At 37.3% G+C, this 27,054-nt stretch overlaps 1 protein-coding gene across 6 annotated transcripts in view; it reads right to left on the reverse strand.

The window, feature by feature from the left end:
• The window catches only part of CDKL5 (cyclin dependent kinase like 5), a 129,349-nt gene that overhangs the window by 26,133 nt on the left and 76,162 nt on the right, over positions 1-27,054 (reverse strand). For all 6 annotated transcript variants that reach the window (XM_065072074.1, XM_065072046.1, XM_065072067.1 and 3 more), the window contains exons 5-12: positions 26,866-27,002; positions 23,792-23,912; positions 22,484-22,543; positions 18,070-18,160; positions 13,387-13,576; positions 9,021-9,101; positions 4,456-4,616; positions 881-1,907 (exon numbers count right to left, since the gene is read on the reverse strand). In XM_065072074.1, the coding sequence (XP_064928146.1) occupies positions 881-1,907; positions 4,456-4,616; positions 9,021-9,101; positions 13,387-13,576; positions 18,070-18,160; positions 22,484-22,543; positions 23,792-23,912; positions 26,866-27,002 (1,868 nt within the window). The remainder of the gene's footprint in view (positions 1-880; positions 1,908-4,455; positions 4,617-9,020; positions 9,102-13,386; positions 13,577-18,069; positions 18,161-22,483; positions 22,544-23,791; positions 23,913-26,865; positions 27,003-27,054) is intronic.

A 27,054-nucleotide genomic window follows, 5' to 3' on the forward strand; every position in this document is an offset into this window, starting at 1 on the left:
CGTGTCAACAAAATCTGAACTATAAGTTCTCTGCTTAGAAGTCACATTATCACACACATATGTATAGAGAAACAAAAATGCATTTTTGTGCTTCTATCTGTATCATTTAACTCCAATTTGAATCAATTGTACAGCAATTCAAAGATTTACCGTCATCTTTACACATCTGATGTGTAAAACATCTGATGATTCAGAAGTGTTGTGTAAGGAATGTAAATCAACACCAGAACCAGCCCTTCCTCTACTTATTAAATAATGTTCTCAGTAAAATACAACATGGTATCTAGTGACAGAAGTCACTGTAATGAGTAAATTTACCAGTGGCTTCTTCAACACAAAATCTCTAGATGACCCCAGTCATTTATCATACTACTCAAGAGAAATATTGCAGGTCTTGATATTACTCTAGTAAATGATGGCATTTCAGCACTAATGTCCTGCTACAAGCAAGTGAAAAGCTGACTTCAAAAATTAACATTAGCATTCATAACAGAAAGACACACGATAACAAAAAACACAAATGAGAAGGTTAATTAAGCAAAACAATATGATAAAAATGTAATCACACAACGTAACCAAAGACTAGGAACTACTAACGAAATTTTAACTTCAGAGACAAATTTTTCTGTTCTCACATTTCAGTGCTTTAAGAGAATGCTATTCCTACACCATTTAAAACAAAAATCTTCTAAACAGCCTCCCATTTTGCACTTGAAATATTTAGCCCTCCTGAAAAAGAACCCCAACATCCCTTGCCTTCTAACAGGGCAAATAATTAATTCTTTAAAGAAAGAAAAAGAAGAAGAAAGCAAGCAGGACACAGTCCTCACATGAAACAGAGGAAGGCATCCTTCCATAACAGACAATATTTTGAACTAACCCTGTTAGTATCTTCCGTACAGTCTTCTCGTGACGAGCCAACAGATCTTGTGAGTGACTTATGCTGCACCTGTGGAGATAACAGTTGCAGGCTGTTTGCTCTGGCTGCCATCCCTTGCCCTACGCTCAAGCCACCCTCTGAGCCCTTTGACCTCACTCTGTCCCGGCTCACATACATCGAGTGTCTATGAGGGCGCTGCTGTGAAGAAAAAGGACTGGTATAACCTAGACCATAGGAAAAAGATTCATGTGGAGCAGACAGAGAGTGGGAATGGCTTCCATCCATGTGATCTGGCAGTTTCAACTCCTCCATTGTTTTGGAGTGTCTTGCTGATGGTCTTCGGGTATCTAGGGTACCCTCGCTGCGGTTATTCCTCCCGGATGGACTGAGCAAAGTTCTGTTATCACTGTGTCGGGGAGCAGTTGGGCTGGTAGGAGAGTTCAAGTCCATACAGCTGGATGGGAAATACCTGCTGCTGTTTGGTTCTGCAGCTTGGGCCCTGACCTCAGACAGGTTGCCCACAGATTTTGAGTCTGTCAGAACCCCATGGCTCTTTGACTTTGTCCGATACGAAGGACTCTTAGAAGACTGTGGGATAGTATCAATGTAGCTGTGGCGACTGTGCTTGTCACCGGGTTGCAGTGTCCCAGTTTTGCTCTGAGAAGTTTCCATAAATGAGTGCCGGTTCTGCTGAGATCTGGTGTTAGACTTCAGGAACTTTGTGCCTGGACCATCCGAACTTTTTGGGTCTACATTGAAATCAAATTCTGTTTTGGCCTTTGTTTCCTTTGGGCTGAGAAGATGTGGCATGTTATTATTGGCTAGATCCTTGTTGCCAGATCCAGGTGTGTTGCTTGATTTTTTTGTATGCATTGGACTATGGGCAGCTCCAGGAAGGTTTCCATTTAAAAAGCTTTCATTTGCTGGAAGACCCTCTTCTCTTGGTCCGCCAACCCCTAGTGTCTGTATATCCTTGCTGTTTGATCTGTGGTGTGACTGCAAAGCAGAGCTTTTGCTGGCTTGATTTCTACATTAAAATGCATAAAGAAGCATTAATATACCAGATTACATATTCATGTATTAATAACTTCAACAAAAGTACACCATTTCAGAAGAGAGTTGCCAATTAAACCCACAAAATTTAACTGCCGTAAGATCAAATACTGCCAACTAGGCATCAGCAGCTCCACTAAAATAATAGATTTTCTAGTGTTAGTATACTGCTGTTTCTTTCTGGTTATATCCTGATGGACAAACTCCGCTTTGGTTAATGGATTTTCCTGACAAATAAAATGAAGATATAAAATCCAGTCATAGAGATTCCAACGTATATTTACACATTCGTGCATGTGCATGAGTAATAAAAGTGCACATCAATAATATAAGCACTACGTTACGAAAATTAGGTGTATATCCATTGAAAAAGTCTTAAATACACCTGGCATGTGAAAGTAGAACAATAAAGTACATCAGCACTATCAAAAAGCTGATATAATTAATGCTCCAGGCTATCTAATGTATGTCTGATTTGGAGGAGAAGAGAGGAGGGGGAAAAGTGGATAGTATGCTGGCAAAGACATCTAGATGGAGTGAGCCTGAGCTCAACACAGCAGAAAAAGCCCTCTAACATCAAAGATGGACTCAAAATGCTCTACAACCAGACTGACTTGGCTCAGAGCTACTTGGTGATGTCCTTAACTTCCACTCTCCTTTCCAGCTCTCGTGGTTTTGGGACTACGGGACTGAGATATGAGTTGGTTCTGCAATGTATTTGAGCAGAATTTATTATCTGAGATTTTCTGGCATAATAAAAAGCAGTTCTGCTTTCTGGACTTACGCTGGTATTGCAAACTAGCCATGACTGAACAGTGCTGCAGCTGTACTTGTTAGCCATGACAGACTTAAGCTGGCTATCAACAGTCAAATTATTTCTGTACCAAACCTATGATAATGCCTTTCAGTGCTCTAAGGGAGCCTACTAGAAAGATGGGGACAGCCGTTTTAGCAGGGCCTGTTACAAGAGGACAAGGGTAATGGTTTTAAACTACAAGAAAGGAGATTCAACATAGACATGAGGAAAAAATTGTTTACAATGAGAGTGGTGAAACACTGGCCCAGGTTGCCCAGAGAGGTGGTAGATGCCCCATCCCTGGAGACAGACATTCCAGGCCAGGCTGGACGGGGCTCTGAGCAACCTGATCTAGTTGAAGATGTCCCTGCCCATCTCAGGGGGTTGGACTAGATGAGCTCTGACATACCCTTCGAACCCAAACTATTCTATGGTTCTATATATTACTGAGGGTGAAAGTGAGAGCTCACTGTACAGATGAGTTTGTACATTTGTTGGTCTTGTTGACAATTACAATTGGATAATGCTAGCCATTTTTATACTTAAGACTTTTTTACTATCCACTGTTAGTGATCTAATTATGTACTCTACTACAGTTTCTAGAAATTTAGCACTTTTAATGTCAGTTGAAAAGAATTTTTAGTTCAAAGGAAGTATATTTTTTAAAAATTTGGATATATAAAGAACCTACTAATTTTAAATCAAACAGTTGGGCAAGCCTTTGTATTAGACAAGAAGTTTGCCACGGACCTAGGTTTTCCTTTCTGATGCCACATCCGTAATTGTAAAACTTCTAGCCTAAATACCTATAAGGGCAGCTAAAACTTTCTGGTGTCTATCTCCGAAAAAGCATAGCTTGTAAATGTCACCATCCCAAATCCTAAAATGGAGAGTAATTTTTTTAATCTCACAGGAAGAGCTAAAGAAAAACATGGCTTGGATTAAAAGCCACTATCATTCTGCCTACTTCAGAGGGTGACCTTTAGGAAAGCTTTTGTCAGAGGAATGCCATGAGGCTTTTTGTGCTGAAGTATTTTATCCACCAGCAAACCTGGTTTGTTGTACTAAAATCAAGTAGCTTCTCTCAAGCTGTGTGGGTCCAAGAAGAGAGTCACTGAGCAAAACCATCCTGCTTAAAGTTCAAGTAGGCTACACTTGACTCATAACTGCAACTACACACAAAATTCTGTTCATCCCAAATTTGGAGAATGACCAATCCACGCAGTTTTCAGGACATTTAGCTGCTACTAACCTGTGTGAATTTTGAACGTTCAAATAGCAAAACCTTGGATAGATTTGCACATATACAGTAATGGTAGCATTCCAAAAGAGCATTTCTTTAGAATCTCAGGCATTCTCCAAGCCACAAAATTCCTACCTCTGTTCAAGAAAAAGTCTAAACATTTGTTTAAGATGGGTAAGCCAACTTATTTTTCCTTTGCCATATGCAGAAGGGGCTTGAATATTACCTTTTTTTTCCCCCCCAAGAAGTATTCAGCCTGATGTAGAAAGTTAGCAAAAATTTCAGCTTGAATAGCTGAAATACAGTAAAACTGTGTCTACCTCCTTTATTTGGTGAGGCAACGTGGAACAGTATCCATGTCTCAACGTGCTCAAACTGTCAAATTACTACTTTTCTTGTAGATGACATTGTATGTAAGCATGACAGCAACTCACTCATTGGCAGAGCAAATGTCAGTGATGATGGTGACACAACTACGTTTACCTGTTAGATAATGTGTTGCTGTCTCCATGGTAAGGTTTTCTCTTCGCTGACCGTGAAGGTGAGCTTCCACAGCGATCCAAGAGTCTTTGGGTTTGAAATGAAGGATGGTTCAAACACTGTTCGGTCAAATATCTGTCTGCTGGGTCTAGCTTCAGTAAGTTCTTCGGAACAGAAATCCCAAAGTTCAAATGTTAGTATCTCTATTTGCATCCGCAAAAAATGTAACAAAATAAATAACATCATTGGGATAGCTTTTTAATCTCCAGAGTTTCTGTGATGAGATGTAACTGCTAGAATAATTTAATGTTGTATTAAACTACATACAATACAAAATAAACACTTACAAAACCTATATTCTACTTAAGATGTGAAAGGCCTCAGCCTTGCTTATTATGAAACATATATACGTGCTATATATACACACACATAGTATATATGTGTGCTTAAAATACACTTAAAATACAGAAATATCTAAAATTTTAAAAATATAATCTATGTATATACCTATACACGTTTAAAAGATATATATTTTGTAAATATTTTTCTGAATATACCTTACAACAATGTTGTTTAGAACAAAAAGATATTATATTTACCAGTAATAAAATGCTACAATGAAACAGGCTTCACAAATACACAGAACAAGCATATGAGAACATTCTTATATAAACAAAAATAGTATTTTAAAGTTAGCATTTAAAAAAAAATAGAAATAGAAGAGTTCTGGGTTTTACTTCTAGGGTTCAAGTCCACCCATTTTTTAAAGAATCATCTAAACTGTTTACAACGCACTCAGAATAACATTTGCCTTACAATTGTTAAGATTTTCTGTGATTCTAAACAAAGACACTTTCTGACATGTAAAAAAATATTTAAACATGCAATTGAACACCAGCAGGTTGGGTATTTTGATCAGTTTGAAAGGTTTCTTGCAGGAACAGGGTAATACAAAACTTACCTTGGAATATTTGAACATGCACGATTGTCAGCAAGGATAAAAGTTTGAATGGCTATTAAGTAAAAATAATAGCTTTTTTTAAAGGGTCATATAGGTTGAATAGAGAACAACTCTGTGTATATATATGCATGTGTATATACACATACAATGCATGCCTGTATATCCATTAACATAGTATTCAGTCACTTGACCACAAACAGGTTTTCCCTTCACAGGGTCCCCGCACTTCAAAATGGAAAATGCTCAGGAAACAAAGCAAGTGGCAAACTACATTCGTATGTCATTTGGTCATACAGTATGCGGCATCTTCCTTTCTCAAGTTACAACTTTTTTCTTTCCCCCTTTTTTCTGGTGCTCATCACTACAGTGGCTCAAATGGCCCAGACACACACAAGAAGGCCAGACAGCCAGACATGATTTCCACATTCCACAGAGGATGTTCAGACGCTTCCCTCAAGTGCCCGTACAGTGAGGTGCAGAGCCTGGACCACAAACAAGGAGAACTCAAAAGTCCACAGGGAATCACAAGGCTGTGAACCCGCCTGGAATCACAGAGCAGTAGTGGGACATGGCTCATGGCTGAGGCATTGTCACTGATGGCTACAGCTGGCTTCAGAAGGAAGAGGGTGGGGAGCTAAAAGAGTGACACTTCATAGAATTGAATTCCTGGATGGTATCAAATGCCAGCATGAAACAGAAGGTACATCCATGGACAGTCTCTAGGTCAGGATTAGAAGGGAAAGTAACATTGTGATGTTATGGTGGGTGTTTGCTAAAAACTAGACACAAAAATGCTCAGAGAAGATGAAGAGGACAACTCTATACAACAACAAGCAGAAGTCTCCTGGTCACAGGTCTTCACCCTCTTGGCAGACTTCAACTATCCAGACATCCAGCCTGTGTAGATGATCCAAGAGATTTCTAGACTATGTTGGTAGCAATTTCCTGGTGCAGCTGCTGGAGAAGCAAATCAGCCAAGGGTAGGACTTCACCCTACTTGACCTGCTGTGCACTAACAGTAAAACAATGGTAACAAATATGATCAGAGAACACAGTCCAAGCTGTAGTGACCATAAGATGATTACAGTAAGGATCCAAAGGAAGGATGGGAAGATGAGCATCAGGGATAGGACCCAGGACTTCTGGAGAGCAAACTTCAGCTTCTGTAAGAAATTACTGGGCAGAACCTCCTGTAAAACTGTCATCAGAGGAAAGGTGTACAGGAAAGCCACTTGAAAATTGAAGGAAATCAAGAACATTTCTTGAGAGTTCAGGAACAAAGCATCTTATTGTACAGAAGGTCACAACATTTTGCCTAAGCTCAGGTTGGCTAAACAGGGAGTTTCTTATTGAACAAAATGCAAAAGAAGAGCATATTAGAACTAGAGTCAAGGACAGGATACAAAGGAGGACTACAAAAGCATTGCGTTAGCACCAAGTATAGGCCACTTCAGAAGGCCAAAGTCCAGCTGGAGCTAAGACAAGTGAAGAATATCAAAGGTAAAAAGAAAGGGTCTTCTAGTATTCTAGTAGTAAATGGAAGCTCAGAAAAAAAATGCACATCTGCTCCTGAAGGAAGATAACCAAATGACAGATGATACGAAAAAGTCTGAAATACTCAATGTCTTTCTAGCCCAAGTCATCACATGCAAAGGCAGCTCCCAACTCCCAAATGCATGCTTGCAAAACAGCATGGCTTGTGAAGGAGAGGAGCTAAGCAGCAATGGGGCCAAACAGATGCCTTGTCATTAATCTAGTCCAGAAATTCTCTCTAAATAGAGATATATGAAGAACACATTACTTTAGCTGACATAAGTGTGGGTTACTCAGTAATCTAGCAATCAGATCTGAGGTCCCTGAGAATTCAGATAATGAGGAACACACCAAGCGCAGGCAAGTGCCAGACCATCCAGCGTCTAGAGAAGAGACAGGCATGCAGCAAAGTATGTGCAGCATTTGTAGCATGTAACTTGACCACAAGTCTCTTATGTTCTCTTCTTGTAGTCTTTTGCTCATTCTTTAACAATGTTCCAACTCCTGAATTAAGAAACGTAGGTCAAAACCAAAATATGCCCTCTACAGAATCCCTGACCTTTCTCACCTTATAGGGAGAAATATAGACAGATAAGTTGACAAGAATTATTTAAATTGGAATGGCATTATCTGGAAGTCTGCGTTTGCCTAAAATTCAAGTGCTTCATTTCACAACTTTGTAACTTCTAAATCACAGCAAAAGAACCCAAAAAACATTGAGATATAACATAAAAATTAGGATAAAATTAAAATAAACCCTGCCCCAGCACATCTAACAATGGTCTGAAGAATTATCTTGAAATTGCTGCTCTGCAGCATATGCTACTACAGCTTGAGCTACAGCTAACTATGATGCCAGAAAAAAGTTTCTGTGAATTAGAAAATAGAGGAGAATGTATAATACCAAAACCAAGCAACTAGATTGCACCAAGGTACCTAATTTTGCAGACTTCATGAAACCAAGGTAAAAGCTATGCTGACTCTCTTCATAAGGCAGGGAGATGAAATGAAAGTGATTTGAACTGGCTAAAAAGAGTAGAGCAAATTTAGTGGATTTCTGCTGGCTACATCAGTACTGGTAAAAGCAAGTAAACACCCAAGCATACACCAAAGCAGATGACCCCTAGTTTCCAAGACAAATGGCGCAGATGGGCTTAGGACCACACAATTAATTTAGAGTTCATTAGCCATATGCGTGCTTTGTATTTGTCCCACAGCACCTTTAGTTCTTAGGGAATACTCCTGTGATTCTAAACCAAATTTTTGACACTAAGACTTTTTTTTTTCCCCAGCTTACTGTGGATGAAATAATGGAAGGGTTGTACTGCAGCTTACCGAGGTGATGTTTTTACAGTACCATAATAAGGACAATAATATGTGTTGTATACCCAGGAATAAGGCACAAATCCATAGCACAAGGTTTTACAGTGTCTGGCTGTTTTGAGAGGAGCCAGATTCTCCTCATTCCTGACAGAAACCTCAGGACCTTATCTTAGTTTGGCCATAGGTAACTAGCTGACTTATTCCAAAACAGGACTGAAGAGTAACTTAACATGCACACTGTGTAGAGGTGCGTGATAACAAGCAGATTAAGTGCTTAGGTTAAAAAAATAAATAAAACAACAACAACAAAAATGTGCATCAACTTGGCCTTTGACAACTATCCACATCCTCATGTTTATCAAGTAACAAATGAACAACAACTAAGGTTAGCCTAATACTCTATGTAATTATCTAAATTTATCACGAGTTGAGAGCTCACACTCCAGCATTACTAAGGTAACCTGAATATATGTCAGTGTGAATACATATTGCTGCAAATGATGGTGACTCTCTTGTCTGGCCTATGTACTGTTTATTGAATCAGTGAAATCTGAACAGACTCTCCTGGCATTTGCTGCAAGGGGTATTTTCCTGATTCTGAGAAAATATTAAGCCTTGCTTCAAACAATGATGCTATCAAAGTATCTCAAAAGGAAGGTCACAAGTACTTTTAAGAGGTATTCTATTAGGAAACAAAGATAAGTTGTCATGTCTTTCCCCACATATTACAGAGAGAAAATTCATTTCTTACCTTCATAAGATCAAGCAACACACCACTTAAAATTCCCAAGTATCTTCTCTCTAAAGACTGTGGATGATTGACTGCTGGAAACTGTAAAAATAATAAAGCATAAATATACTGAGAATGTAAACAAGGTATACATTAATACAATGCTGTAAAAAATAGAAACTACATAGTGAATAAAGTCATGTAATTAATGGGAATCATATGCACTGAAAAAGCTGGTGGTTTATGAAACATTACAAAACATTATAATGAAACAAATAACTGTTTACATATATATGCATCTAGTCAACCAAAGAAAGTATTCTTGATCAGTAGGGCAGTCAAGGAACCTCTCCCAAATGAGAAATAATCACCTTGGATTCATAAATGTGTTTGTGGCTTTATGACTGACAAGAGGTGGGAGGTTTAAAATAGATTCAGAAATAATGAATAATATGTGTGTTTTAAAAAAGGATTGAAAATAGCTTTGAGAGAATTTGACAGTGCAAATATAGTACTAATTAAATACCAAAGATTAACAGAGAATTCCAAAATGTTTTAAGTGAAAAACATCAAAAACCCAAAGGTTTAAGGTTCAGGATTACTCCTGTGGTCACACTAGCAACACAATGAGAAGTAGTGCATATTGCTGGAGGGCGTCTTTCCAACTAGAGTCTGCACAAAACCTCACGAAGGTAGTATTTGGAACTAGCCCTGTCTGGAAAGAAGAACAGGACAGGCAGGGATGATTTGAAGAAAGAAAAAATAAAGCATAGAACTGTGGTTTTTATGCTTGCCGTGTAAGCAAGGCAAGAATCTAACAGAATGAAAACAGAATCTTTTCTTTCTATTGAATGAAAGAAAAGTTGCTCAATATTTCATTGCTATAACATAATACCAAGTATAATGAATTGAAAAGGAACAGAGATCCACTTCCAGACCACGGCACATGTTGAACTGACAGCAAACAAACTAGATAAACTGATTTCAGTGAGGTAAATTCAAATTAAAAAACTAAACATATATGCCAGTGTTTTCAGAATTGGAAATGAAGGCTGGATTTCCAACAGAGGCATGAAAAAGCCTCATGGATCCAACTTATGCTGATGTTAGAGAAAATTATGCATTTGAATACAAGAGAAGCAGCTGGAAAAAAACAAATCAAACCAAAACAACAATCAGCCAGTCTATTGGCATTAAATGGTTTACCCAAAACTATGTAACTGAGATCCAGACACTTTGTTAGCAGTTTCCAGAGTTGTGGAATTTGCCTAATAGTATGCAAATATTTCAGTTGCAGCTTGGCTTGATCCCATCCACATCCTTAAACGTATACAGCAAAGCAAGAATACTGACAATAAGAAGCATGCAGTGTTCTTGTCTACTGGTACATAAAACCATCGCTACATGTCCAAATGGGCTCAAGTCATACAGGAAATACATGAACAAAAATTACTGAGTTATGGTTAAAAATCAATGAAAATACAAGAAAACAACAAAATTTAAGTCAGTAATTAAGACGGACAACAGCAACAAAAAAATATTAACAAATATGAAGATAAATGAACATTTTATGTGGAAGTTTGCTATTGCATAAAAACGTATAAGAATTGTATATTTGGTCTAAAATGTCAATGAACAGGAAGTCTGAAAGACTTTTCTTCCTTCCATTTGTGCATTTTTGAGCTCTCATACCTAGGGATTGTTACTGTAGGTGCGTATATTTACACATTCACCTTCCTCAGATTAAATACGAGCTTCAAACCTGTGCTTTAAAGAACAACACAGCACAAAAACCCATTTCCAAAATTGCATTTGGAAGCAAAATGCATTGCACATGCAATGTATGTGCTTAAGTGTTAGACCACTAAGAATTGCTGCCCGTCATTTGTACTGGCACTACTTTTCAAAAATTACATTATGTGAGCTTTGAAGGAAAATGAAAGAGCATTAATTTGAATGTGTTTATTCCTAAATAGTCTCTGTGTTTTTCTTTTAACTTTGCTTTCTCTTGAAGTGGTTTACTAATGACTGAGAATTTGTTTAAGTCCAAGTCTGCTGTGTTGATCTTAGAAGGTAACTTAGGTCAACCAAGGCTTTCATGCTTCCTCCACTTTTTACATGAAGCAAATGGCAAAACGGAGCCATGCAAACCAATAATATGAGATGGCTACTCACTGGGATTGTGCAGATTATCCAGCTTATTTATAACTTATTTGTAGAACAATATTTACAGCCCTACATTATCACTCATATTTTCCATAAAGGCATGAACCCATTGGCGCTTTCTGATCCCAGATTTATTTTATTTTTTTTTGGCCTTCAACATACTATGAATGTTTTCCTCCTCAGAAGGGCTGAAAAGAGACCACTAAATACTCACTAAACCTCAGGAGTGAAGAAAACTGTGTGTGCGCATATATATGTGCATGGAGGAAATGAGCAGGAAGAAAAACCAGAAAGTATGCAAATGTGCATCTGCATACATGTGCAGGTGGTGCTGGAGTGTTCATACTGTATTTTTTAAAAATCTTGTGCTACAATACCATACCTAAACACATGGATAAACAATTTCACATCCTGGGCTAGTTGTTATCTTATGAACACCCAGTGCCAGATCCAGCTTGTAAGTAATAATTTGCAGGATCAGAGCATACCTTCTATCTGCCACGCAACAGAAAATCTTCCACTATGAAGCACTATGCTACATTCAGAAAAAAATGTACTTTCAAGGTTGTCTTACAGTATGGAATACATTTTCCCCATTAATTAACTAATGAATATCGCATTCCAAACCAACGTTTTCTGCAATATTTTTCAAGTTTAGGTCATTATTCAGATTTTACTTCAGCATTCAAAACCTACTCTATTAGAAGACATACGTCACTGTCATCATCATTAGTATCCTGACTTCACAGGTGGGGCTAAGAAGGCAAGAACATGTCTGAGGCCAAGGAATAAACCACTGATCCAGGATGAGAACACTCAAGAGCTCTCAACCCTGTGCTAATCACATTAGGTCTATGCTGTCATCTTGAAGTACTGTATTTTAAAGCTACAAAGATACTTCATTCCCATCCTAAGACATTACAGAGCATTTACCCAACTAAGAATACACTGCACAACTAGAACTGCCATAAAATTATGCTGAAGAGGCAGTAATTTATTTGCTTACAACTTTTAAAGCATTGCTTTCCTCATAAGAGGTATAACTTTTTACATAAAAGATCCCATCCAGCCCACTGTTCTAAAGAGCATTAAACACACATATGACCTTGCAAGAAATGCTCGTCTAATCGTTTTTTTTTAAATGCTGCATTAATAGAAGGTCTATAAACTTGAACAAAAACTCTTAGGAATTAGCTATCCTGCCAGTTAAAATAATTATCCTAACACCTTAAACCAACTATTTCTTTTCTTACCATTGTCAGCTAAACCAAATTTATGGCAACCTTTAACAAGTTTTAAGAGAACTTGGTCCCTCCTCTTTCACTTTCTCAGTCTTTAAGTTTTCTCTTTTATAGACTAAAACTCAAATCTTAAGTCTTCAGCATAGATACGTTCTCCTAAAACCTTTACATGTCTCTTCATAGGATTTTACACTAAGGATTTCAGACCATTTATCAAGATAATAAGTTCCCTTTCTAAATAACAGTAATTAATAAAAAATGACAATCAAAATGGAATTAAAAGCAAACATGAGCACAACCACTGACCAAGTATTGTTAAAGATAACAGAGCTATTACTTACATATTGCTTCTAGGATTTTGCCATATCTCATGTCCCAACTTCCGCAGCTTCTCCACACTATTGAGTCTCTATCATTACATGGTACTGGCAAACCCCAGGGGAACAATTTTGTCAGAAGGAAGAGCTTTTTTACTCACGTGGCTTACAACAGCTCCCCAGGAATAAAAGGCAAAAGACAAAAAGCTCTTCCATCATGACAGCAGCGTCTATGGCCCAGATTTTTCCAACACAGTAGCCTGAAGATAGCAGGAATAAATTTTCTGCACCCCAAACTGACAGGGCTAGGTCACTAAATTTCACAGTGCAAACCTGTCAGGGTAATGCTAAGCTAGGTTACAAATGCTAACTTGCATCCCCAAAAAAGTCAAAGAAGTGAAAGAAAATCTTTAATTGACTCTTAACAGTAAATCAAACATATTTGTAAAACTTAGTACTGGTGTAATCAAAATTTAACTTTGAATTATGAATGTCTTATAATCTAAAAATCCTACACTTACACAGAAACACGTGCAATAGATAATGCACAACATAAATGAAAAGAACCTTCAAAGCAACAGAGACAATAGCGTAAATACTGCATAAGTAAATAAAAAATAAAAAAAAAAAAAAGAAGAAAAAAAGAACAAAGCTTTCTCTTACCCGCAAGCCGTGGAAGCGTGGGTTGCTATAGAAGAGCTTCATCTGCTCGGCTGGCAGCGGGCCTAGCACCTTCTGAATGGTAAAGAGCTGGTCAATCTCGCTTTCACCAGGAAACAGGGGCTGCCCGTCACTCAGCTCGCCCAGGATGCAGCCTACAGACCACATATCCACAGCTTTTCCATAAGGGGCTCTGTAAAGTGAACATACAACATTTTACACCCACTGACACTGTCTTCTTATTGAGCTATTTCAATTTATTGGCCATATTTCCCATGGCCTGCTTCCTTACAACACAGAAAAATAAACTTTGATATCAAAGAAATTACCCCCAATATCAAGCCCTCTGTTTCTGCCCTGGCTTGCAGGATGTATCACTGCTTGAAAAGGCAGGAGAGGAATTCTCAAGTATCCCTGGGGATCTGGTTACCTTTGTGAAAAATATTACATACAAGAATAATCTTATTTACCATTCCAAGTTAAACTAGCACTAACGCCCCTTCTCTCCAGGGGCTGATGACTGTGCTCTATTCTGGCATTACATTTCTTTTTCCACTGTGCTTAATATGGGGATAGGCACAACTGGGTCTGAGTACTGGAAGAACAGAAATGGCAAGAAATCTGTTCTAGCATTCATATAGTGAAACTGTAATAAGAGAGAAAACAGCCTTGAAAACTGTTCCTTAAAAAACACAGGTGAGGAGCAATGAAAGCATGATAAAATAAGTAATTCCTATTTAGGAGCAAAGCCACAGGTGGGGTTTTGGGAAGACATTTTGATGGGTGGTCTCTGTGTATAAGCAATGCTGTGTGGTGAGGAGGATGGCACCTAATATTTTAAACTGCTAACAACAGAAAAAGCTAGGTCATCAATGAAGAGGTGTAGGGAATTCATCAGAAACAAAACTAAGTGGTGTCAATGCTACACTGGCAAGGGCTACACCAGCATTTCTTGAGACTACATACAAGGGTATTTAATGGAAGAAAAGACAATATTGATGATGGGAAATCCAAGAGTGGAAGTTTGTATGAAAAGCAGTGGTACACTACTGCAACATTAACTCTAAAGGTATGGACACTGAAGAAACACAGAATCCTTTTGGACAGTTTCTGATTTTCACCCTAAGGTTCTGCTCCTTGGCAAGCTTGTTTAGCTGCCTACCACAACTGTGCAACAGCTAACGTATTACATATTGTTGGCTTTTCATTTTTCCTGCTATAGGCTGAAGCAACTCTCTGTATGCCCAAGTTCTTGCTTGTTGAATTTGTAAAAAAATTTTGTAAGCATCCAACATATTCCAAGAATCCCTTTTGGATGTTCAGGTTTCGAGAAAAATGACCAGAGAATTGTTCTCATCTAAAAGAAAAAAAACATATAAAAAGAATAAAGACTGGAACAAAGACTGGACTGAAAACACATTTCACTGAGTCTCTTCTTTTTGAAACCTGTAATCCAACAACTCATCTTCTGTTTCAAGAGATTTTTAAGTAACAGCTGGCTTGCCTATTTCTGGAATAAGACAACAACAGGAGTTGCAGGCGACAAATCCTATCCTAAATCTGTTCCCTTCACTCCCTCCTTATGCTGATGATCAAAGATGTTTAGAGGGAGAATACTCTGAGGTTAAAGAAAAAGATATCTGAATTTTCCCCATTGATTATTCATGATTAGTTGCTTTACTTTTTGTGGAGGGCACTTTGACACAGGACCCTGTAACCCTTTTGATGATTTAGTTAGGTGAAGGTGAAAAAGCGTTTCTAGATGGACAATAGCCTGAATGAAACTACAAGCCCACTGAGATGCCTGCTGCAGGAGTCTACAGTAGTTAGGAATGCTGTAGTAGGACACCAGCATTTCAAGAACTGTTTGCCTTTCGGAAACCGCCACGAGACAGACAGTCCTTTCACAAACAGTCATCACAAAATCAAGTTTGCCCCATTGGAATAGACTGCTGACAGGGAATCACAAATGGCAAAGCACAGAATGCCCAAGCTCCTGAAGTACTACCACTACAATGGCTCTTTGTGTTAATTCCCTTACTAATTTCGCCTAGAGACTACTTGTGGATTTGCTGAGAGACTCAATGTTTCTTTTTTCTATAATGCTGCTAGTCCAATCCACCCATTAGGTCAGGTGTGAGTGCCGAGGAAGATCCAAGTTCTTCTCCAAGCTGCAAAAGGCAATGCAGACAAGAACTGACTTCAAAGCCAAGGATCTGCTCTTAAGATATTCTGTGCCTGTACTGGAAAATTGAGGCTCTGTAAACAAAACAGTTTGTGAGAATGCAACTAAAAAAAACATACCTTTTTATCATGACAGAAAAACAAGCACATCTTTATTTGCAACCCCTTGGATAGGCAGGTTGCTCCACCAAAATGTGAAACAGGGAAAAGGTGGTTGTACGCTGGGGCATTGGAGAACAAGCCAGGATTACGGCTGAGGAATGGGCTAAAACACAATTGAGGCAGAGACCATCACCCTTCCTTGCTCACAAGAACAAAGGAAGCTGAATCACAGTTTAAGAAGTTTCCACTATTTACTCTGTAGCCCAACAGTAACAAATCAGAAAATGCCCATTTCTTAAGGCAGTGGCAGATTAAACCGTAACTTTTTTGTTTGAAAATGCATGCTCAAGACTCCTGGACTGTCAGGATCAGCCTTGTCGGATCACAACAAGCAAACAATTCAATAGTGATGTGGCTGAATAAATGAAATAACTACTCTAGGACAGAGAGACCACAAATCAGAAGTACTATAGTTCATTCCTGCACAAATTAAATTCCCTAAAATTATGTTTTCATCTAGTAATTTGTTATGCCTTAAAATTTACTGGCTTTTAGCAATATTTTATCATCAAAGGGTACAAAGTATTCCACTAACAGTTACCTGAGGCTCTCCAAAGTGAGTAGATTTTAGATGTTCTGTGAATAATTAGGGAGCAATTTCTTTCCCCTCCTGAAATTTAAGTCTTGAACTTTATCGCAGAACAGAAACCTCTCTGGGACACATTTTAAAAATGGAAAAAGTAAAACTGTATTTGGTAAAATGTATGTTTTAATAATCCTGGGAACACTTCTGAATATTAGATGCTTATAAAGCGTTGGTAAATGCAAGGCAAAGGGGAATGGGAAATAGAACAGGATTGTCAAGAAGCAGACATGACTTTATGCCAGAAAAGCTCGGCATTAAAAACATACACCAGCAAAGCTGAAGTCATATGCATTAAATACACATACTACCTCCCTTTCTCTACAAGCTAATCAAACAAATTTAGTCAGTTATAAACAGACGAGATTCCTGTTACATTTCCTTTGGTAGCAAAACAGTTTTGAAAACTGCAGGTTGGATTAATACTACATCTGTCAAGCTTTTCATGTCTTTCCTCCTAAATCTTCACTACTACTATAGATGAAGATTAAAATTTTGTGCAACTAAAAAGGCCACAACTGATGCTTTTTTCCAAGTCTTTTTTTATACTTACACATACATACCTACACACACATGCACTTTGCTGGAAGCTTAATATAATGATATATGAAAAACTGAGCTTTGAGGTTTTTAGTGACAACTTTAACATACTATTCTGCACATAACAACACAACTGCCTACCAATTAAGATTAGCACAGCTCTTGGAATACTGGGATTACTTTATTGACAATGTTAACTAATGCTTTACTATTCAAGAAATGTCTAGTTCAGTGTTAGTCAAAGCATTCAACAAAGACTTGTTTCTCAGCAGCATGAAACATTTTGCCTAAAGAACCCTGCGAATGACTAGCACTTTTTTGATTTGTCCTGTGGCTACCAATTCCTTATTTCTAGGATATGTATATTTAAATACATACAGGGTACACATAGAGGAATTGTATTCTGCAAAAGTATTCACGTAGTTTAGAATAGTGGACTGCAAAACTTGATGGTAGTCAGAAGAACACATATGTTAATAGTAGATCTCCAGTTATATCTGTCTCTTCCTTTGCCTTTTTGTGTCCTATGAATTTTTTCACACAGTGCACAAAAATCTGTTTAACCTTGTGAGGTAGCGAAACACTAATTTTACAGATTAATAAGGGAGTAAATGAAATTGTTTGGCTGAAGCTACTCATGTAACTACTGCTTTCACGGGCAACACAACACTAACTTCTCAGTGTTTTATTAAAATGATCCATACAGCCTCCTTCAATAAATTCTTCCTGGCTAGCATAAAGCTAGCACCATCCTTCTGAGCTACTTCAGTAGTACTGGTACAGGATAACTGGGAATGAAAACCTAATCACAGTTTTCACCCAAAGGATGAAGAGGACTTGGAGTGTAGCATGGTGAAGGTTGTACCGCCATTGCTGTGTGATGTCCGCCACAGGGCTGATGGAACATTCCAGGCTACAGCACTACCATGGAAACCCCTTCTGAAGGGAATGGGAAGGAATCTGAAGTACATCTGCTACAATTCAGCTTCATATTTTAATCAGCTAAACACTGCTCAGCTCACGACAGGTCAATATGTCAATGACTCATGCTGACTTACTGGAAATGAACAAAAATTAGTGAAAATCTGGAAGCCTCTTGAAATCTTCCCTTTAAATCAAGCACAGCTCTCCATGGGTAAGTCTTACAAAAGGTGCTTGAAAAAAAATATAAAGAATCAATCAAGATTTATCATGGCAGTTCTACAAATTGTACTTACCCAAGCAACAGTTCAGGTGAGCGATACCATCTGGTAGCCACATATTCTGTATAGTTAGCATTACTCCCTTCAGAGAGATTACGAGCAAAGCCTGTCAAAGAAACAGTGTGAAAGATTATATCCTATTTAAAATACAATATGTGTATCACCACTGGTTTTGGCACTAAGAGCTCACACCTATTTAAATAGAAGCAAATTGTTTACAACCCCTAGTGCAGAATGATGTCCCCAACAATTGCTTGTCTACCGAAACTGACACATTCCTGTGTAGCCTCATCTAAATGCTCCTGCTCCAGCAGGGGGATTAGACCAGATGATCCCTGAGGTCCCTTCCAATCCCTAACATTCTGTGATTCTGTGAAATGCAAGCTTTTACTGATACAACAGTGAAAGCACGTCTGCTTTAATGACTACTTTACTTGCGTACTCTCCTCAGAACTCCACGGGGTTTTGCTATTACGGTGCTTTGCCGTAAGCAAAACAGATTGATAAAAGTTATCTGTCTGTACGCCATGCAATCTAGTGAACTACTGCCACTAAATTTCCCTGAGATGCTGTTTGCAGAACAAGATTCATAACATCAGAAACGTAACATGCATGCAGAATAGACCCTTCCAGTCACTGATCCTAACTACCACAGTCTCACTGCATTCAATTTTTTACACTGGTCAAGAAATTACGTATTATTCTCATCTAAGGACACTCCCTTCCTGATCTGACAAGAAATAGGGTCATCTCCCTAAAACTACAAAAGGCAGGAGTCTACCAACGATCAGCAAAATTGCTTTATCTCTGCATTTGGCTCACTCCACATGTGTCAGCTTCTCACCTGTTTTAGCATCACATTAATAACAAGGCTCTTAGTGAATCAGGATCAGAAATCAAGTCCAAATTAGCTTCCCTTTCCACACCATTTTGTTAATAATAATAATAATAAATACTTATTTGCAATTATACCAAAGCTTAACTTCTGTTGTAGGGCATAACAATTAAGACCACTGACTGTGAGAGGAGTGTATGCACTGGAAAACCCATGTGTAGAAATAATTTATATTTTTGTTTTCATTCTCCATTTATAATAAGTCAGCCAAGCACCACAGTAATAATGTTATTGGATTCTTCATGTAGAAGTACTCTACAGCAGATGCTGGCACTGTTTTCAGGAAAGTATTAAGTGTCTTACTGTTTTCAAATAATTAATAAATAATAAAGCGAGACTGAGGACAGATAGATCATAGTAGCAAGACTCCAGGTTATATAGGCTTCTTACTAGAGCTAAAACTGAGACAAATTTTTGGGATTGAAATATAAAAGCAATGTTTTCAAAATGCTTTCTTACTGGGATGTGCCATTAAAAATTATTCAAAATTTACTTCAGTGAAATCACTATGAGTCTTTCTATTATCGCATGAGTGATGAAGAAAGAATTAAAACTCAGAAGCATTGCAGAGGTACAAGGCATAATTGCATTTTCAGAATCAATAAGTGCTACTTAAACGCAATAGTCATTTTTCTTGATATCTCAGTTCTTATGCAGAAGCTGTCAAAATTGCTTTTTCCACACTACTATGCTTGTATGGTTGTAACATGACCCATCTGATGAAACTCATCAGTGAAAAACCATTCATTCATGTGCTTATTGTTCCTTGCTCCAAGTTGTGCTGAGGTATCAGGAATAATTTTTTGATACAACAGAAACAGAAAGTAACCAGGGAGAAGGTTAGATTAAACTCTAAACTGTGAGAAAGAATACATTAGAAGATGAAGATGGAAGGTGATTTTGGTGAGAGCAACTATGAAAGCAATAGAGTTTGCAAATGCATCATGATGCAAGAAGGGAGAACGAGCAAAATAAGAGATTTCAAGAAAGGACTTCAAACAATTCAGAACATAGAAGGAAAAAGATGTAAGAAAAAAAGGAGAAGATTGTCAGTTTCTTACAAAGAAATAAGGCAAAATTAAGTTAGACATAAAGTAAAGCATTCTAACGTTAATGATAACTAAGTACTTTAATAGTTATCTAGGAGCACTAGGGAACCACCATTACTGAGAATTTTAAGAATAAGCTAAGCAAACGTCTGTCAAGAATGACACAGACATGCTTAATCCTTTCTTTGAGTAGGTGGAAAAACTAGACAATTTCTTGAGGTCTTTTCCAGTCCTGTGTTTCACAATGTCTATGCTTATGCATCTTCCAGAGATTAAGAGATTGCTAAAACAAGTAATTTTGAAGCCCTGGTGTTAATCAACAAACACACCAGTCAGAAAGCCTAACTATTATATTTCCAACAGTTAGATGCATCTGCTGTAATTGGCATTTTGTACTGTTCCCTTTTTCCACTCCTATTGGCAGAAATGACACCCACACAACATGTGTCCAGGCAAGCACCACATTAAATTTCATTTTTATCTAGCACGATATGTACAGAACACATGGCACAAGGATTAGGAAAAACTATCTTGTTAAAAAATTAGGAACTTTTCTATTCAAACTGTTTTGTCCATTGGGCTTTTCAGAAAAACCCAATGACTTCAGTATCTGCACTGTGATGGAAGCATAGACCTTGTCTTTGAATTCATTATCATATGACGAATGTGGCGCTGCATCTGACAAATACCTGCGTTCCAAACATGCATGAAGTTTGGTACGCAGGCAGTATACAACAAATCATATTGAAAGGTGCATTCCTACATCCTAATATGTACATGTTCAGGAAATGCTTGTGGCTAATAACATTCTGACAGACGTTTTACACGGAGAGCCTAAACTACTAGCAATGAGGCTAAAACAAAATGATCCTGAATTATAAGAGTTGCTTGGAATTTTAAATTCAACTAAATCTGAAACTTTGATCAAAATTCCAACTAACCCACATGAACAGCAAGAACAACAGAAATACCCATAACTTCCTTGAGGTTGTGCCGAGCACTGTGAGTACGTTGTGATTGCCCCTCTTTTCTAACAGCAGAAAGAGACATGGTTGGAGTGTCCAGCGTGAGCAAATCAACAGACCGCACAAACATCATTGCGAGCAGAATTCACATCATCCATACCTAGGTGAGAAATCTGTCATCCAGAACACGATCGTACCTCTTGTTTGGCTACTGGTTTGCCTGTAATATTACTGCACAGAGGATGCTGACATGAGTTCACATGCAAAGATTTGTTAGCTGCTGGCTAAGGGGGTAAGGGAAAAATCCTGCCCTCCCAGCTCTGGGCAAGGCTGTTGGTGCTGCCAGGGGAGAGAGGCCACAGCGGTGCAGACAGAAGGCCTGTGGATACCGAAAAGGCAAAGGGACAGAGGGCACTATGCAATGGTACCCTGCTGTTCTGTCAGAGCTGTGCAGTTCCTTACACTGCAGAATAAATTGCCCTTAGTTGAAATAACTCATAAGGACCAAATCTTCTAAGGCTTTTCCTAGAATTGTTATTGTTTCTGAATGCTTAGGCAAAAACACCTTTAGGATTAAAAGAAATAAACAGCACTGCAAATGACAGATGTCTTATTTGTGTTCCTAAAAAAACCTCTCACAATCTATTTTTTTAGTGGTTCTTTTTTTCATTCAAAATTGCAGAGGTTTGAAATGACAGCTTTCAAACCTCTCTCACTCAAAAGTGCCCTTGGGTAGCACTATGGAACTGGTTTCTCTTTATCAAGCCACACTGTATGCTTTTTAGAGGGAACAATATTCTGTGTTTATGTAGCATTTAGAATAAAAATACAGATTGTTGGAACAGTGTACGCTTTGCCCTGTTGTCTTCTGGGGATTACTCACATGGGCAAACTTGTGCTTGGGTGCTGATTCTTGAAAAGCTGACATTCTTAAAGTTGACATTAAACAGGCATTGATAAAACAGGAAACATGAAAGTTAATGTTACACACACAACTCTGACTTTATCCTACAGCCATCCAGTCATTAATCATCCATGGACATATGATTCCTTGATTAAGGCAACAACAAAAGTTGACCTATAACTACACACGTAACAGTCCATGAAAGCCAGTGGTTCAAATGGCGTATAAAGTTTATTGTGTCTTTATTAAACAATAATTATTTTGTATTTTAATTCACAGGCCACAGTTTTGCTAGTCTCATAATCAGCTTATCACCTGCACTGCTCTCAGCTGAGTGCCAATAACACTGCTAGTAAAAACCTTGTCAAACATAGGAAGACAAATGCAGTGTTTCTATTGACATTTTAATACAGGTATTGCACAGGGTATGCAAATGAAGCCCAAAGATCTTTCAAATTAAAGTACTAGCCACAAACCTGAAGAAGTAATCAATTCTGACCACTAAAATGGTTTAAACAGTACATATTGTAGAACTCGTACAAGAATAAAGCAAAACTTCCCTGCAAGAGATTTTCCTTAAAAATGCAGGAAGAAGGTATCTATTTATTAAACTTACCGAAGTCACACAACTTCAAAACATCATTGTGGCTTATTAAGAGATTCTCTGGCTTGATATCTGGAGTATCGGAGTGACAGAGGAAAAAAAAATGCTGTTAGCTTCTCTTTTTAAGTTTGAACTTTGTCAACAAATATTAGTTCATTATAACGTATTTAGAGATATTCATGTAATCATAAACGAAGCATTAAAAGAGCAACTGCTGAAACAGCTCCCAGCAATTCAGTTTGTGAACATGCAGAATTAATTTGCTGCCTTTTGAAGTCTTTCAAAGTGTTTCCCAACAAAATACGTGAAGACAAAAGGTGCCCACAGATACTTCTGGGCAGCAAACCAATGTGCAGAATATTGCATATCGAAAAATAATACGAAGAACTGAGATTTAATTACCCAGTTAACCGATAAAATGTTAAGTGTGTTGTGCTCAACATTTTCAGCTACGATGATCTTCTTGATCACCTCTTGTCACTTGTTTAGAAAAAATGTGTTTTCTAGTTTTAAGCTTTTTTTATTCCCACATGGGTATCGTAGTACCCATATATAGTATATTTTTCAATCCGTATTTTACAAAATATTTGCAGACTCTTGCTTATGTTTGATCAGTCTCAAATATAAACAGAATATTATATGATAATTTTCATTATTTGGAAACATTAATTAGAAATATTACTCTTGCAAAGCCACAAAGCAAAATACAATTTTATTAAATCAGGATAAAATAAATAAAACTAGATAAAAATCACACATCAAGGTATGTCCTTTGAGTGCTTGAAGCTCAGGGGAGAAAGTAAATACACCGAGCTGAACTCATGGGAGCTAGGAGGAACTGCTTTAAGAGTAAAACATAGGGGACCAAACTGGGTTACTTTTTTAAGTTCTGGGTTACTTTTCTCCTAATATTGTATTATCGGATTCAAAAAGTGAAATGACCGAGTACCATGAAATGTTTTTAAAAACCTCCTTTCAAAAGTGAAATGACTGAGTATCATGAAACGTTTAAAAAAAACCCTCCTTTTCCTTTGGCAAGGTCTGTACTGCAGTTTCACTTTGCTGTGCATATGATACAAACTTTCTATTGTAACCCAAAGAAACTGGACAGCAAGCTTTACATGTAGATTAGTTCTCAAACAATCTGAAGTCACACAGCAGACTTAAGACCCTGTCAAATTTACAGATTTTTTTCTGTTGATATAAAGCGACTGCTAATATTTATGTTAAATGCAAATTACTTCAAGCTGTAACATCTTTCGTTTTAGAAAGCAAATTCCTACCCAGGACTTATTTCTGTGTAGAGAACTACACACTTACCTCTGTGAACAATATCATTCTTATGGCACCAATGAATTGCTTTAATTAGCTGGTAGATATAGCTTTTCACTTTTTCTGGTGGAACTCCATTTGGCATTTCCTCTAGCAATTCAAGCATATTCTAAATGTTTAAAAGACACATAATTTAAAGCAGTTATACTGTAGTTGCTAGAAAATAACATTAATTCAGCATTCTGAACCAACATACTTGGGCCACTGAGCCTGGGTATGCAAAATCAGTATATTAACATTCAAGGAGTGTATTTTAAACAAAAGCATACTACTTGCTGGTTTTGCTCTAGAGAAAGCACTTGTGAAGCCAACAATCCCTGAAGGTGAACCATAAATATATCACAAGTCTTTCAAAGATTGTTGGCAAACCACTTATCCTAAAACTTGCAAAGAGTCATTTAGTTACAAAATTTGCTTAAACAGAAACACCAGGTCAGCGTGGCCATATGAGAAGTTTAGTAGAGTACAGCATTTTGTAAGTATCTGACTGTGCTTTAACATACTGTTTTCTTCACTATTAGGCTAGTTCTGCTGCTTTGACATATGAAGTCCATGATAAATCACAAACCATGTCTGTATGTTAATGGGTACCGCTAAAGCAACACAAGCCTGCTAGTGCAAATGAAGCAACAGACATAAAAATGCCTCATGGGGTGTAAATAGTAGCCTAGGGAGTATCCTATAGCTATATATCAGCTATATTGATCTTAGACATATTTACACTATAGAATATATGGCTATATTAACTGTTTCACAGACATACTTAGGGAAGAAAACAAACTGATTGTTTACATGAGTAAATTTCCTCTTTCAAAAAGGACATTTAGTTTCCCATTATGTTAGCAAATGTCTCCAATTTTGCACAATTAGAAGTACAACGGAGCTTGTTCTCTGAATCTTGAATGAATAATGGACAGCAGCAGCCCACTTAAAGAGAGAAAAGTCTTCTTTACTGAATACTAAAATAGAAATGAGTATTTTGGCTATATTGCCTTATACAACTCATTTCATTATGGATTTGAGCATTTGTAGATTTTTCATTTAAAATAAGTTTACCTTGTCTTTGACAAACATTTTCTTTGGCTGTGTAATAATTTTTTTGGGTTTCTCTTGTAAGATATTTTAATGAACACAAATACAAGACAAAACAAATGGAGACATTCGAAAACACTAAGTTTTGCAATCTGTAAATAAACACTGGAACTTATGTGCTTGAGTGTAAGTTTCCTTAGAAATACACTTTAGATCTGAAGAAAGGAATTCTCTGTTAAGGAAACATATTTAGTTAGACTCTTGTCCACATAAAAGCCCATAGATCTGGATAAGTAAGTCAAGAAGTTAGTGTTACAAATATGAATTAAAATAGTAGCATCAACACAGTGAGACATAATCCTATATAAGGACACTAACTAAGGAGATGATGAATAAAGGAGATTACACTAAATGTGAAGTTAAGTAATCTGGATTTGAGTATTGCAGAGCTAAGACTCCATAAAGGACACAAGGCGCTCAGCACCAGTTAAAACAAATATTAGTCTACTGTATCACATTTTATTTAATTCCTTCTATTCTGCCTTCATTCAAAAATACAGAAATCATCCTGGTCTTCGAATAAACTATTGTGGAAACTATTTGAAATATCCGAAAATGAGAAATGTTCATGGACAGTGAAGTTTAACTGTCATTTCTGTTAATATAGAAATTACATTAGGCGCAGACTATACATGATGTCCACCTTTATAATTCTTTTATTCTAATGCAAATAATGTTAGATATTGCAGCCTGGTGTTTTTACCAATATTAGAAATTTTTAAAGTATATGTCTTATGAAATCAATTAAATTTCTTTTACTTCTGCTGCTCTTCCAACCCAGTACTACAGAGAACTTAGCCAAGTCAACTATAACACAAAATTAAATGTATGTTCTAAGTTGGTGTGTGATCAAAGACATTCCACATGTCTCAAAAAATTGCAAGGAACATGGGAGGAACCAGTCAAGCTTTGAGTTTAGATCTGAGTCAGATCCACCACATCAGAAATAGCTGACCTGATTGTGAAACCAAAATTGATTTCTGCCAAACTGTGCCTAATATAGGTCACCTCACATTATGCAATAAAGTTATCCAACATAATAAATTGCAAACTGAGGTAAAGGAGACACATCATTTAAAGAGAAGAACCTTTACATGAGAGAGAACTGACTGAAGAGGACGAGCACTATGCTAGACTGCAACACCACACTGGCAGGACATAGAATGAGAATTTCTATCAAGGGAACACTATCTCATAAAAGCTACAGAGATAACACATTTAAGCTTGCATTTATCTTTACTGTATGTATCTGAATACCATCTAATTATTTCTATGAATAAATGCAAAGTGGTTAAAATAGAGGGGGAAGATCTACCTTCATCATGAAGGTTGCAAAAATAATGAAAGACCAATCTGTTCTAGTTTGTTTCTCTCTGGGAACTGAGCAGGATGCTTGGCAGCAGTAGGCCAATCTAGGGAAACTTTGGAATCATTTCAAATGAGGTCAGGATTGGAAATCATGACAGTGATCTTTGCCAAATCCCTCTAAGCTACTATTGATAGTGGCCTTGTTACAGAAATACACAAACAAATCCTATTTTTAACAGGGAATAATGGAGAAAGTTGAAACATATTCCAAGGTCAAAAACCTATGATATTGTTTTGAAAGACTACATCAACATTCATTACACAACATAACACAGGACAGTCAAGCAGCTTTACAATTAAAATGGACTACAGAGTTTGGATGGAATTTTTTCTTCAAATGGTACGTATGTCTACATCATTTGAACATATTTGTGTTCATATATGGAATATTTTTTTTAAAGACCAACACATGGAGTAAAAACAATAGTAACAATTTTTCACAATAAATGTCTAATTACAATAACTCAGATTGTATTAAAGTTTCTACTGTTCCCCTTCATAGAGCTTAAGCAGCTAGATTTTTAAAAATAAAAGTAATTTTAAAGACTTTTTGAGTAAGCTGATGACTTAACTGTGGCAAGGATAGTGCAAACTCAACTCACTTTCTCCACATATTCAAAAACTAAGTATAATTTTCCTCTTCTTCTGAAGGCTTCCTTCAGCTCCACTATATTCTCCTGTTTCAACGTGCGAAGCATTTTAAGCTCTCGTAAAGTGGTTTCTTTGACTTCTTCATTTTCTAGAGTACAAAGTAAACAAAACCAACTTATTAAAAAAACAAAATGAAACCT

This window comes from Columba livia, chromosome 1, assembly GCF_036013475.1.
Source record: "Columba livia isolate bColLiv1 breed racing homer chromosome 1, bColLiv1.pat.W.v2, whole genome shotgun sequence".
Lineage (NCBI taxonomy): Eukaryota > Metazoa > Chordata > Aves > Columbiformes > Columbidae > Columba > Columba livia.